The sequence below is a fragment of the Branchiostoma belcheri genome, unplaced genomic scaffold, assembly GCF_001625305.1.
Source record: "Branchiostoma belcheri isolate BF01 breed outbred unplaced genomic scaffold, Haploidv18h27 scaffold46, whole genome shotgun sequence".
NCBI lineage: Eukaryota > Metazoa > Chordata > Leptocardii > Amphioxiformes > Branchiostomatidae > Branchiostoma > Branchiostoma belcheri.
The window spans coordinates 760,961-776,494 of NW_017804087.1; the positions used below are offsets into that span (position 1 = coordinate 760,961).

Sequence of the window (15,534 nt, forward strand, 5' to 3'; positions counted from 1 at the left end):
ACAATTGACATTTCTAAATGAGAGAGTATATGATAGCAATTATGTACTACTAGGTAACACTGACAAGTCTCTAGGGACTTGTCCAATTCTGCAGAATTCTGCAGAAATCCATCCATCCAACTTTCTTTGATCCATCCATCCATCATCCACCCACCCATCAATACATCCATCCATACATCCACCCACCCATCCATCCATCCATGGATGGATGAAAAAAATATTTTCCCTTGTGTTTCTTCTTCTTCTTCCATTTGATAAACTGGATTCAATTGTAAAACTGTAATTTGTTTATAATAATTAATATTTGAATGTCAAAAACTCACCCATTCCTCCCCTCCATTCCCCAGGGTCTGGTGGTGATGTCTTCAGACCTTGAGGAGGTAGTGAACAGCATGCTGCAGGGTAAGATCCCCGGGATGTGGATGAAGAAGTCTTACCCCAGTCTCAAACCGCTGGGCAGCTACGTCAACGACTTCTTCACCAGACTCAAGTTTCTCCAGGCAAGTTTATCAGGCTCAGTTAAGAAGTGGTTTTCAGACAAGTTACCTTGAAATATTGATACTGTGAAGCGCTAAATGTTTGCTTTGGTTTCATTTTAAATTAATTTTGCAGTTTTTGCTGTGTCCTTACTATGAAATTGCTGTGTCCTTACTACGAATACTGATATTTGTATAAATCTGCATGACTGGGAATGTTCTACAGATTCTGAAGTGTTTCAAACGACACCACAAAAATGTATAAATTTACAAGAGCTAAAATGCCTCTCCCTACTTAAAAGTAAGCAAAGTGGGCTGTACGTAGTGTGTGGAGGAATTCAGGAAGTGGTGTATGATAAGCTCTTGAAATCCACTCAGTACATGTGTGTACATTCACGAAAATCCTTTGGAACACATCCTATAAGTTTTAAAATCTTGGATTTCATGTTTGACAATTCTTCCCTCTGCCTTTACTGTATCTAGGACTGGTACGATGGTGGGCCTCCCCCAGTCTTCTGGATCTCTGGTTTCTTCTTCACCCAAGCCTTCATGACCAGCGCGCAGCAGAACTTTGCCAGGAAGTACACCATCCCCATAGATCTGCTGGGCTACGAGGAGGAGGTACTGGAGGACCGCAAGTACAACGAACCGCCGGAGGACGGTATGTAACTCTGCCTCAGGCCATGCACTAATTCTGATATTTTTTTAAAGCAATTTCAGGGCAGTAAACTGTCTTTCAAAGCAAATTTTTGGTTCGAATCAAACCCATCCCATATCATACTGATGTCTGTAGCATACTATACAAGTCATCATTGTATCTTTAATTTTCTTATGCATAATCTATAGTTCAAAGCAAAAATGCAGGGTTTTAAACACCTTCATGAATGATACTTGAAGTCAAGACTGTTTCTTGTTCTTCACTGTATTTGCTCTTTACAGTGTCAAATATACATGTAACTAAGTGTTTGTTGTTCTGTCTTAGGTGCGTATGTCCAAGGTCTGTTCCTGGAGGGATGTCGGTGGGAGAGGAAGACCAAGAAACTTGCCGAGTCTCAGCCGAAGATCCTGTTTGACAAAGTGCCAGTGGTAAGTCTTGACTTGCTTTCAACCTGTTACAGATTGTGGTTAGGGTTGCTATTAACTCAGAACCTGAAGGTTCTGGGTTCGAATCCCTAGAAGGCCCTCAGTGTTGTTTCCTTTGTTGTGCTACCTCAACCAGACTATTTTGACCATGCAAGGTTTTTCAAGATTTTGCATTTTGGAGCAACTCTTGCAACTGAAATAACTGCATGTGTGTGTGTAGCCAAGCATACAAAAGTCTTTTTCTTTGTTGTGTAAAGTTACTTGTACATTGTTAATTACAAGTTAAAGATGATCATTATTCTTTGTCATTACATAGATCTGGATGAAACCAATTAAGAAGTCTGAAATCGAGGACGGATCTCGCTACATGTGTCCAGTCTACAAGACCAGTGAGCGGCGTGGTACGCTGTCCACTACCGGTCACTCCACCAACTTCGTGACCTACATCAAACTCCCGTCCGAGCAGCCCCAGAGGCACTGGATCGAACGTGGCGTCGCCATTCTCTGTCAGCTAGACGATTAGTCATGACCTGGTTTCTTCAACCGGCAGGAGTTTGAATTTCAGAATTTAAGAACCGTCCACTTCAATGGGTAGAATTGCACAAAATATACTAAAGGTCTGATTTTATGTTTATGTCATGAATGTGAAAAAAGTTATTCTCGTGCCTACCTTTTAATTCATTTTTAAAAATCTAAAACAATTATTGTTTGTGTATTTCATCAACTGTTCAAATACAACGATGTCAAGTACACTGTATACACAATTGAAGTTTACAGAACTACAACATTGTTTGCTATAAGTTTTGCTTCTGTGTGACATGTTCTTTGTGATACATGTACTTGCAAAGCTCCATTGTACCAATGTTGCCAAGGGTAACAAAACCCATCAAAACAGTCTACATTTATACACAACTTTTATGTAAATTAGCACTTGACCATAGCACACAGCATCTGTGAAATTCTATGCAACTATTTCTGTGTGACAGATGAATGAATTTTAATGGAGTGAAACATAAATTTTTTAGAGCCTAAATGGCATCATGCTGCTTGTGAAATTAGAGTGTAAAGTTGTAAATATTTCATACATTTGGAGGAATAGGAATGGGATACTTTCCTAGTACAATGTGAAGTGTGGATGGAATTTCCTACATCCTACACTGCAGAGTGGTTGAAAAGGGGACCAAAGTTTGACAATTTGTGTTTGCAAGAATTCAGTCTTGTTTTAGGATGAGTATATTATTTGTTCTTCTTATTTTTAATAGGACACAGCTTTTAAGTGGTCTGTTTTTATCTGATTTTCCATCCTATGCACAGTGTAACATACTAAGTGAAGACAAGAAAAATCTAGGAGTGTGTTCAAAGAAGTGGTTGAGGAAACAACATGTAATGATAAAAGATCTTTTCTCTACTTTTACCTGAATGCTGTGATATAATCCATTGTGAAATGTCATATTTTACTTTTTTGTGTATATATGCTGGTGTTTTTGGAAATTAAGATTATATAGTCTTTCCTGTATCAGGCTACTGATATATTCACATTGTAGGTGCATAAGCCACACCACTGTATTGTGATATACAATGTCATCTAATTCTTTGGAGGGTGCCTTTTGACACTGTGTGTGCACAGCAAACTATCTCAGTCATCAGTGATTGTTCTTGAGATTTTCTACAGAATATATGTATGATGTGATGGCTGTATTTTTCTATTCGTAAATAAGACAAGCACAGAATCTAGCATTTATCACCGATTTGTGTTGAATAAAGAGTTGTTGTGTATTACATGTTTGAACTTTTTTTTAATGAAATGCCACAGTTATGTATAGAAAGTCAGCGAAATGTGAAAAGAAGGTAACCGGCGTTTAACATGTTTTCTGTAGCGTTTGTGTGTATGTGTATGAAATGACAAGACTCTTTGATCCAAATTAAGCCAACACCACTAACACTAGGGGATCAACACTTGCAGTGGCCAAGGCTCTGGCAGACGGCTATATGCTGTTCGCAGGGTTTCAAACAGAAATATCCAACATTGCTGGGAAAATATGATTATTGTTTTACTAGTATTATTCTCGGTGATTAAATAGTGAGTTGATTAAACAAGAACAACATGTGCACCCTCATGTAATCACACATGGTACGGTCCGTTCGACCAGGTGCAGCTGTGTGACGCACCCCCATGTAATCACTCTTGGTACAGTCCATTCGCCCAGGTGCAGCTGCGTGAGTTGTCGTGCGGCGTGTTGTGCGAGATTTGCCCTAATTTTGGGGCTTTTTCTCGCAAGTTATCCTTCTTAAAGTGTACAGTTAGCCGTACGAATGTTTCCAGGATGGATTTATGCCGTTCTTTGGATGTTTGAGGGAGATAACGAGCATTTTCTGACGGTGCAAAGTTTTGGACAAGAATTTGAAGAAACGAAAATGGCGACTGAGGTGGCGGGAAAGACGGCATGGTGCTGGAAAAGACAAGTTCTGCTGAGGTAAGACAGCAAACTATCTCGTTAAATGTGTTTCCAACGTAGCAACAATTCACGTTATACAATGTCATGTATTCCTCCTGCAAACTGGCATGCATTTTTGTCGTAGAAATGTACGCGTGTTCTACAAATTTTGTAGCTGTTTTGCATTGTCTACTGCCCACGTGCTTGGCCATTTCTAGTATCTTATGCCAATTATTTTCTTCTAAGCACTGTATGTATTTCGTCTGCGTAATGACATTGGCAAAACGTGGCTAATTTCCGTGCTGGAAAACTGACAAATATGTTTGTTTTGTTCGAAATTTCTTATCTTTGACACCTGTTGGAATGTGCTGCAAATGGACATAATCAAATCATTAAATTTTTCCCGCCAAAAAGTTCCGTAAACAAGGCTTCCTTAACTCTTGAATACTTGCACTTATTATTCCAGGACATAGCAAGTTGTTGCATCTCTATACAGGTTTTTCACATGTGCCATGGTGGATTACAGTGCATGTCTGTTAACATGCTGCTACTTTTAAAAAAAATCTTAATCAATTTAACTGCCAACACCTGGTTGCTGAGATTCATAATGATTATTATAATGTCAATGAAAAGCCTCTCTACAACATCATCAGTTGATATGAAATTCTTGATGTGAAGTTTACTTATTAAGTTAGGCCACGCCAACTTAATTTTATGGATGACATCCACATTGATATTCGCCTGTGATTTTTGTAAGAACAAAACATTAAATCAGAGCCTTTTCTTGTCTCCTCTCCATAGTTATCTGCCATCCACCTTCCAGCATGGCAACAGACATCTTTGTCCAATTTTGGCATGTTGACCACTGTCAGAAGGCAACAAAATTTCTTCTTTTTTCCCCCCCAAAATCAGGCGAAAATTAATGCGCGCGCTGATGTCATCCATAAAAATCACTTGCTGTATCCTTATGAGTAATAATATGACATTTAAATCAAACTCCAAGATTAGTCCTTTATTTTCTGGTTGGTACCCTTGAAATCAACCCAGGTCAGAATTTTGGGCATTTTTGCTCCATGAATGTCTATGTACATTTGGACAGTGTTACTTCAACTTAGTATGTAGATAAGTGACTAGAATATTGACTTTAAAAAATCTGATTTCCAAGCCCAAAAAACTGCATTTGATGCCTTTAATTTTGTATTTATGAAAATGTGGTTGAATTCCCTTCCAGAAACACGGTGCAAGTGAATTGTCATATAAAAAGGATATAATAAAGAGTGTAATACTATAAAAACGCTGCATGTTTGAAATGTTTAGCTCAACTTTTTTTACATTTCTGCATAGTTCACACATGTATGAATCAATAGTGCAATTTTATCACTATCTTTTATGATTATTCACTGTGATCCTTTCATATCTTTGGTCCATCTTGAGGGTCAGCTGTCCTGATGTTCCTGTCCTGACTGGGAGAAACCTGTGATGGCCAGCGATTTCTGTCCTCAGTAAACCAGCTAATTGACTTGAAGGCAAAGAGTGAAGTGTTTGTAAAGGTGAGATAATTATTTAACGTTACATACAAGCAACATAAGTTTTAAACCGTAACATTGCTATCAAGAACATCTATTTAATAATATAGCAAGAGCCTAACTCCAGTAAAACATTCTACCTCCATTCAAGATAAAGGATAGTTCAATTGGTTGGCCTTATCATGATCCTTTATATGTGTGTTATTCAGTGTTGCTTGGAATTTTTTTTTGCATCACACTAATTATCCCTTCACATCGCACAATACTTTTATTCTCAGACTGTTATATTTCTAAGAACTCTGAGGCATGACACATGACCAATGACATTTTTTTCTGAAACATACTTTGACAAACTTAGGGTATTATTCTAAACAATCATTCAATAATTGCCTTCATTTTTTTATGCCTTCAAACACTAATTATTCTTTTATATAGTTAGGTGTGTCCTGATGTTGCTGTCCTGTCCGGGAGAGACCTGTGATGTTGTATGACTTGTGTCCAAACCAGACCAGAGGAGTCAGCAACCCAGTTGACCTGAAGACACAGAGTGAAGAGTTTGTACAGGTGAGACGATTTACAAACCATAGTATCTATAATTTCTATTTATGTGTGAGGAATGCTTTACAATTGCAACTTACATGTGAATTTTTCTTGGAATGTTGCATAGAAAAGCTTTAATATTTTTCTGCCATCACAGTAATTATCCTTTCATATAGATAGGTGTGTCCTGATGTTCCTGTCCTGACTGGGAGAAACCTGTGGTGACGGACGACTGTTGAGACGAGAGCCCAGCAATCCAGTTTACCTGAAAACAGTGGTGAAGAGTTTGTACAGGTGAGACAATGCAGCTTTACAACTCGCATGTTTCTTTCTTCTCTGATGCAAACATACACAGTAATACTTAAGAGCTTAATGCTGTCTACATCTTATTCAAGTAAAGGATTAGTGTGGAAGTTTACAAGTCTTTCATGGTCATTCAGTGTTGACTAGAGATGTTTTTGCACCACACTCATTGTTGTTTCATATATCATCAGGCAATATTGTCCTGAAGGTCAACTGTCCTGACTGGGAGAAACCTGTGATGACCGGCGACTCTATCCAAACCAGATGTAGGGTCAGCAAACCAGCTGACTGCATGAATCACTGAGGGAAATGACTTTGACTTTCTACACGTAAGTCAGACTTTTGAATTTTACAACATTCATGTAAAAGATAAGTGTAGCCAGCATATACGTGAGTTTGATCAGTACCATGCAGGATGCTAACTATGGGAGTTTGTTCTGAAAGCATTTTGTTTTAAATTATGAGTCAAGCATTTCTATAAGACATGGTAGAGCAGGACAACTAGTCAAAGGTAAAATACCGAATTCCCTCCAATTGCGTACGTATCTCCTATATAACGTACTCACTTCTGATTTGGGATCAAGGGAGTTGAAACTCCATCTTCTGAGCCTTTCCGTGGTTTGCCAGGAGGTGACATGATTATTTGTAGAATTTCTCTCCTAAGGCTGCGCGGGTTCGATTTGCAGTGTCCTCTGTCTGAGTCAGGGTTTCCATGCTTAGAAACACCGTCATTGCAGATGACTTAATTGGAGCCAAAAATGTCTGTCAGAGGTGTCTTGCAAGTTGTGACATGGTATTGAGTGCATTATATCAGGCCAATCCCTGTTTTCAATACACTGACTTCTGTTTCTCTGTCCTCAAGATGCGAGACCTGAGACTGGAATGAGCAGGAGGAAGAACTAGACTTTTATTGGCAGAGAAATGTGAAAGAAGATGGGGAGGTGTGAGTATGTTTTCTTTGTTAACACAAGACAACACTCCACATGCACACATACTCGCATTTCTCTCTTTTGCCCATTTCACTCTACTCTGAGGGTCGGCATGCCTTTTTTTCTGTGAGGAGCCATTAAAACTTAATCATAGCCGGTGACACAAAAAATCCTTTGTATCGATTAGTTGACTGCCAAATTGCCTTAAAATCGCTTTGGACCTTTAACCTTAAATTCTCCAAACCCGTAGTTGATTTCCCTCCAAAAAAACTTAACTGACTGCTTAGAAGTTAGATTCCATGTTAATAAAATATTTTAAATTGTCAGTGAATTATTAAGGCAAAATTGCCCCAAAATTGTCGCTTGGATATTTACACTTAAAATCTCCTAACACATACATTTTCCTGCAAAAAAACTAGCCAGCCCGTTTAATTCCACGTCACTGAAAAATTCTTCATATTGTGTAGCTGAATATGCCAAATTGCCCCAAAATTGTTGCTTTGGACCTTCACACTTAAATTCCCCTACCAAAAAACATTGTATGCCGGCTGCGTCTAATTCCACTTTGTAATCCGCTTCTTATCATATAGTTGAATGCCAAATTGCCCCAAAATTGTTGCTTTGGACCTTTACACTTACATTTTGCCGCCAAAAAACTTGATATCTTAGCTGGCCATATCAATTTCACCCTGATACCTTTTTAAGTTAATTTTCCCGCCAAAACAAGGCTAATGGGGACGCTCACCTGTTTAAATAATTGGATTAAAATTTCCCGCCAAAAAACTTAGTATATACACCACTCTAACCTTGAACTTGTGCGCCGCCCTCCCCACTCTTCCTGCCCACCTCCCCACATCTACCTTCTCCCACAGTAGTTACACTGTTCCAACACTTGAGACTTCTTTGGACATGTCACTTCTTCAAACATGTAGTCACCACACTTTGCTACCCAAACACTTACTTCATCAAATGTAGTTTTTCAGTCACATTAGACTTTAGAATGATCTCTTGCTCTCCTGCCGAGTCAATTGCACTGGTATACTGATGTTTCGAAGCATCAATGTCTCCCAAAAAGACATCCCCCGGGGAGTACACTTAGTGCATTGACCGACCAGGAGAGCAAGAGATCATTCTAAAGTCTAATGTGACTGAAAAACTACATTTGATGAAGTAAGTGTTTGGGTAGCAAAGTGTGGTGACTACATGTTTGAAGAAGTGACATGTCCAAAGAAGTCTCAAGTGTTGGAACAGTGTAACTACTGTGGGAGAAGGTAGATGTGGGGAGGTGGGCAGGAAGAGTGGGGAGGGCGGCGCACAAGTTCAAGGTTAGAGTGGTGTATATACTAAGTTTTTTGGCGGGAAATTTTAATCCAATTAATTAACCAGATGAGGGTCCCGATTAGCTTTTTTTTGGTGGGAAAATTTACATGAAAAAGAATCATCCAAAGCAAAAATTTACGGGTGTCTGGCATTGAACAAAAGGAATCTTGTGAGGGCAATTTTTGGTTGGAAATTTAACTCGGTTTAAATGTTTGGGAAGGTTGGCCTAGCTGATTGAGTCTTAAGTGACAAACACACATTAGAAAGAGAGGAATTGTGTTTTGTCATGGAGTGATAGAAACTATTTCCAACTTCGTTATCACTGGGGCTACCAACTGACCCGGCTGATAGGTCTAGTCCTTTTCGGCCGAGTGGTTAGAGCATCGGAGTCTGGAGCTGGTGCTTGGGAGGTTGTGGATTCGAACCCGGCCCGGGACCAGCAGGGTTTTTATCTGTTTCTACTGCTCGCCTCTGTTTCTTACAGTGGTTACCACACCGGGAATCGAACCCGGGCCTTGGTGGTGAGAGTGCCAAATCCTAACCACTAGACCATTCCCGGTGTGGGAACCACTGTAAGAAACAGAGGCGAGCAGTAGAAACAGATAAAAACCCTGTTGGTCCCGGGACGGGGTTCGAACCCACAACCTCCCGAGCACCAGCTCCAGACTCCGACGCTCTAACCACTCGGCCAAAAAGGTCTAGACCCATCGGCTGGGTCAGTTGATAGCCCCCCCACTGGTACACTGTTAACAATTCAACTCTCCTGTTCCAAAACCCAGGTCAGACCGCCTCGAGCTCATGAAATAAAGTCTGTCAGCGTTACATCACTGTCAAACTGCATGAGATCAACATGAGACGAGCCCTAAATTTTGCATCAGGAGGTAATTAGAACTGTTACAAGTCCATAAACAGTGATAATAAAGTTTGTTATCTACATGACTTCATAAGGAATCAGCAAAACAAAACTACAGTCACCCATTTTTCCTGACAGTGTTTGTACAAGTTCTAAACTTCTTTCTATGAAGATAAACTACCTAATTTCCGCAACTTACATGCGGGCTACATTTCATGTACAAGCTTTTACATAATGTGTCAACCTATCACTGAACGTTTTAAGTTACACTACCTACATTTCTGCAACTTGCTACATTTCACTGCAACTGTCTGTTTTTAGTACCTAATGATTATACTACCTCATAAATGATTAAATTTTAAGCCACTTGAGAGTATGCAATTCTCTTAAAAACAAGGCTCGTTCTCCTTCAATTTGTGCAATATGCTGTTGCCACTCTTTACACCTTAAGATGAGTCCCAAATCAGAGACCTCATCATTGCTTTCTTCACTATCCCACTTCACTTACTAATATTGCTTCACACAAAATGTACTGCAACACTACGTTTGGTTGATGACTTGGAAGAAATTGCAGCTGCAGGTTTTGAGGTTCTGTAACTTCTGTTACTACACAAGTAAGACGATTGTTTAAGTTTAGATGCAGCCTCATGTTGTGCCAATAAAGTTCACTCAATATATACAAGACATGAAATTGTCGTTTTGACGATGTTTTGACAATTTTTCAAGGTAAAAACTGTACGTCCTTTGAGAGAAAACAAGCCGAAGTGAGATGTTGATTTAAATGTTTTGGACTTTGGTAATCTTTTGCAGTGACCATAAAGTGTAGGGGAAGAAGATCCACCTCATGATCACCATCATGACCGTATCTGCTGGACACTGGACTTTCATCAACCCTCACTGGAAGTAGAGATCTGTCTAGTTTTGTTTATTGTTAAACTACATTTAAAGTAAAGCCAACTTCACTGTATTTAATCCTTGCAAAATAAACAGAATGCAATTTTATCTTGCTGATTCCTTATTACTCAATTCCTCCCTTTCAAACATCACACGCAGCTTACCTGTAGTACATTCACTTTACAGAAAGAAAGCACAACAATTGCCTTTTTCATTTTCTGTAAAGAGATAGGACACATTTCCAGAAATCATTATGTAACCAAAGTATTTTCCCTCAAATCCACTTCATTATTGACAAAATTGTACTTGAATGATATGATAAATATAACATGCATTATGAATTGCATGCTCCAGTTATTTCAAAGGAAAACTTTGTAGAAAGAGTCTCTTTATTCAAGTAAAATGTTCTACCCGGTATTTTGATATCGTTTCTAGCCTGGAATGATCCTTAATAAGATTAAAAGGACTTTGATCAATAATTTCTTGTCATTAGGCCACAGCAACTAATTTTTATGGATGATATCAGCGTGCACACAAATTTTCGGCTGATTTAATAAATTTAAAAAAAAATTTTTTTGCCCTCTGACAGCGGTCAACATGCCAAAAATTAGCAAAATGGCATGTCTTACCATGCCAGAACGTAAATGGCAGATAAATATTAAGAGGGGAGATAAGACAAGGCTCTTATTTATTGTTTTGATGCAGTGAATTATTTCATTCCTTTTATATGTGATGGTGGCTGTGCCACTGAATCAAAACCAATTGTACGATGATTGAAAACTAATTTTTAAAAGTTCAATGACAATTGGATGTTGTAATAGTTGACAGTAAACTTAGCGCAACATATGTAATAGTATCATTTGTTGATTTAACTAGGTTTATGATATCAAAATTTAAAAGTGTGTAGGAATCTTGTTGTTTTGGGCCCGCCTTGTCTTTTTTCCCCATTGAATTAAATTTTGAGTCTGCAGAGAATGTTATCCATTAAATTTACTTGCTGTGGCCTTAGACCTTAGTTTCCAGTTATTCTGTGTCTGCCAAGTTTTGTGTTTGTCATTATTTTGCATCCCTGCAATAATTATTAATGATCAGGCATTTAACAACCATCTCACATTTTGTCATATGAGCCAAATCAAAGTATTAATTCTATAAAAAAATCTATAAAGAATTTTATCAGTGAATTCGAATATTTCCAAATCTTACCAGTAAACAATAATAGCTAAATTGCATGGCTATGACAAAAATGTGTCTCTTTGTTCCATCCAATTTCCAATGTTTGAGCCTTGAAAACAATTCATTCTTCACATTTTTTTTGCTCACTTAATAACATAATATATTTTCCTTCTTCGCACAAATCTGAAGTGTAATTTCAGGAAGGACTTTAAAAACTTTAATCAAGACTTTCTCATAAGTTGATGTTCTGAATTTTTGCATATAAGATAAATTTGTGAATTTCTATTTTGTACTGTATATTTTGTACTGTATATGATGATGATTATGCTCCAATATCACTTGAAAAATAAGTAAACAATACTAGTACTGTCAACTACCAAAACGTGAATATGCATCTCTCCACCAGTACAAACATGAACAGCTAAAAATCATGATCATAATGAAAATGTCTCTTTATTTCAGCTAACTTTCCATTTTTGAGTGCTACACGATATTCATCCCTTACACATCGTTGCTTTGATTGTTTAGACTATGTTTTCTTGAGGGACATTTCAGAAATGGTTTACCAGTATGAATCTGATGTGGATTATGAAAAGAGGGAAAACATTTTGATCACAAATGCTTCTGAAAACATCCCACTGCAATACAGAATAAAACAACAGACAATATTGCAAGTGCTCTCCTCAGTCAGAAAATGTACTGTGTTCTCCGGCATATCGACAAAATGTTAGTCACAACCTTAACCTACATGTAGATATTAGTGTAAGAAATGTGAACTCTTTCAGAAATGACAACAAATATAGAAGGGAGGGCCAGTTTCAACAATGGTGTTTGGAATTAAAAGTTAATTCAGTGGTTCGCAAACATGCCCTTTCCCAACATCTTTTATGGTCATTTCTAAAGGTCTGCATGCATATGGGAGCCCCGATCACACTTTGCGCTAAATTCCAGAAGGCAGCGATCACGATTTAATCTTCATTTGTGCAGGCGGTTTGCTTAAAACGTTGACGTAGATTACATCTAACGGTAAATCTGAGTTTTTAGACCTCAAATTATGCAAAATTCAAAAGGCAAGGCGCAAAATTCTGCAAAGCTAGAGCCCTGTCTAACGCTTCAGTTGTACATAGGCTCCATTTTTTTACGTTTAAACGGTAAATAGAACGACCAGGCTTCATGTTATGCAAATCTAAAAGTAAAACGAGTGATTACGCATTGCGGCATGCAGACCTCATTTTGAAAGAGTTCTATAAATAAAAGGAAACTCACAGTCAAGTCCGATGTTCTCTTGTCTAGTAGCTGCATGGCGACAGGTCCCTCAGAAACACAGGCAGATCCTCCAAGAATACGAACAGATACACAGGTCCCACATGTACAAGAATACGCACAGGTACACTGGATAGCTGACAGGTCCCACAGCACACACAGGAGCATGGTCAGGTCCCACATGGACAAGTTTACAGCATCAGATTCCCAAAGCTAGGGTGGAAAAGAAATACACATTCAGAAAAATCATAGGCAAAAGTCAATACAAAAGGCTGGTTTAATATCTAATGAATTTTGAAACTGCATTGCATTAATTGATACTGACAGATGGAAAAGCTGTAACAACTAGGAAGAAAAGGACTTTCCTAAACTGCTAGGTGGGAAACATGCACAGCATTTTTGAGTTGATTCAAAACCAGAGGTTTTTTTTTTTTTTTTGCAAATCAGAAAGGGTGAAGAGGCAAATCCGAGAACCAACAAATTAAACTGGTGTGGCCTAATGGGAATCAAAAATTGTAGGACAATGAAATAAGGAATGACTAAAACGTCTTATAAACCTCCTCTCCTTTCTCTTACTGTCTATTAGAAACATGTACTAAGATAGCAACCTTGATCAGAATGCAGTTCTATCTATATTAACCAGGTTGTGCTACTAGTGTTACACCACTGCACACTGGCAGAGGAAGGTGTTATTTCCCAAAAGGTGTAATATTAATAACTTCAGCAAGTAAAAAATGCATACCGTATTAAACTACTTCTTTGTGCACACTTCGGTGCAAAGGCTTTGAGTTTTAGGCTTGAAATATTAGTTTTTTTCACGTGCAAATGTGCAATATAGTGGCAAAACTTTTACACACATGGCAAAATTCCAAAAGCAAATATCTATTTCTCCGGAACTAAATAATAAAACATAGTATAGTACTGTGTCAATTCTATCGGATCACACAACAACATAAATTGTACAAAAAATATTATCAAGAGGACTACGTTTACTATAAACGTATAAGTGAAATAGTTGGAGACAGCACAACTTTGCTTGTTTATTATTATGCAAATCAGTCTAGCTCAACGTGCAGCAATGTGCATCCCCCACCCACCCCCCAATTTGCCACGCCGCATAAGAAACTCTTACTCGGTCATATTTCTGTTTTTGCTCCGTCTTTCCACAGAAATTCCCTCATAATATATTCCCAAGAATACGGCGGACAAAGTTAGACACTACCCACCTCCTAAAACAGACGTTTGTCGTCTTCTAGGGACGAAATTCTCAGACGTTCTTCCAGCCCGACGTGTCCAGTCGCCATCTTGCTAGAGTTCAGACTTCGCGCGTTCGCATGGCCCCATGGGTAATTCCCACCTGTTGCTAATAGCTGATTAACATAATGTGATTATTCCTCATCTCCAAGCAGATCATATGGTGGCAAGGCAGTATTCATTAGCCAGAGGAGTGTCCATTAGCCTCGGTGGCCGTGCAAACTCCACTGGCTAATGGATACTGTCTTGCCAGTGACCAGTGCTTAGGAATTATTTCTGTCAATGAAACTCTGCTGACCAAACTTTGATTTTGGAGAAGTGTCCACAAGTTTTGTTTTCTTTCATCTGTCTTAAAGCAGAGGCGCATATTAAGTTATTGTTACTAAAGAGAGTCCCTAGCAAAGATTGTTATTTTCTCTGTAAAGACGTCTGTTAGCTGGCCCAACACTTGGGTTCAAAAGAGACCCCGTACGGCTAGATGAGGTACTGCAATAAAGTTTTTTCACAAAGTAGTAGGTTTTTTGATTTGATTTGATTTATTTTTGCAGTCGATGTCTGTCACTATCAAACCAAAATCCTCGTCTCAGGAACAAGGGAGTTTAAAAAAACGTTACCCCTAGTGAGTATAATAATTTTCCTCAAAGTTCATAGACAGTCCCCTTGGGAATTGAGACTCTCTCAAGCAGGCTCTCCGCCCCTATACTGAAAGCTTGTACCTACCAATATCAAATTGCCAGGTATTCAAAGACATAACTAGTTAGGGACTAAACTTGGCAGGGATTGGGTAAAAGAATTGGCCTTCTGACTTGCTATGTGTTCAATCCACTGGATGGGAAGCCTGTTCGAACCGGAACGGGCAAATGTAGAAAAAACGCAACATGAAGCACAGGCGTAGACTGAGTAAAGGTATAACGTTATTGTTCATGCTGTCAATGGTCACTGAGAGCTAGAATTATACGTACACACCTGATATGGCGATTGCACCTAAACAGGCAGTAGCACGTCAGACCCCACAGCAGCAGTGATGTTCCGGTCATCGACAGGTTTCCCATTTTGACTTCTGCTGTACCAGTTCTTTGTAGTAAACTTCTTTATGAACTGTTGAAAGGTGCTGGCTCACGAACTTGGCGTACTTGAGGTACAGCCTGATTCTGTCAGCAACTAATATTAAAATCTGGTATTTCATTTGTAGCACGAACTCTCGTTATTACCATATTACCAAATAAGGTAACCTCTCCCTTAGAACTTGTATGAGAGAAGTCATCAAATATTAGTTTGTTTTTCTCCATCAGATGTTTTCTGACGTGTATTTTCTGAATTATTCAATGACTGGGTCTCTGTGATGGTCTGTACCTGTCTCGGAATGTCACAGTCTAGTAAACAACATATTTTTGTGTCCACTGAAAGCTGTACGAGACAGCAAAATCACCGGTAAAAGAGGAAAACTTTCAAATCACAATCTATTGTAAGAGACAGTTAAAAATC

At 38.6% G+C, this 15,534-nt stretch overlaps 1 protein-coding gene across 4 annotated transcripts in view; it reads left to right on the forward strand.

Moving 5' to 3' along the window:
* Positions 1-3,335, forward strand: part of LOC109478937 (dynein heavy chain 7, axonemal-like) — a 54,531-nt gene extending 51,196 nt beyond the window's left edge. For all 4 annotated transcript variants that reach the window (XM_019780743.1, XM_019780744.1, XM_019780745.1 and 1 more), the window contains 4 exons: positions 348-500; positions 960-1,137; positions 1,459-1,562; positions 1,876-3,335. In XM_019780743.1, coding sequence (XP_019636302.1) covers positions 348-500; positions 960-1,137; positions 1,459-1,562; positions 1,876-2,082 — 642 coding nt within the window. In that variant the 3' untranslated portion in view covers positions 2,083-3,335. The remainder of the gene's footprint in view (positions 1-347; positions 501-959; positions 1,138-1,458; positions 1,563-1,875) is intronic.
* Positions 3,336-15,534: the final 12,199 nt, after the last annotated feature.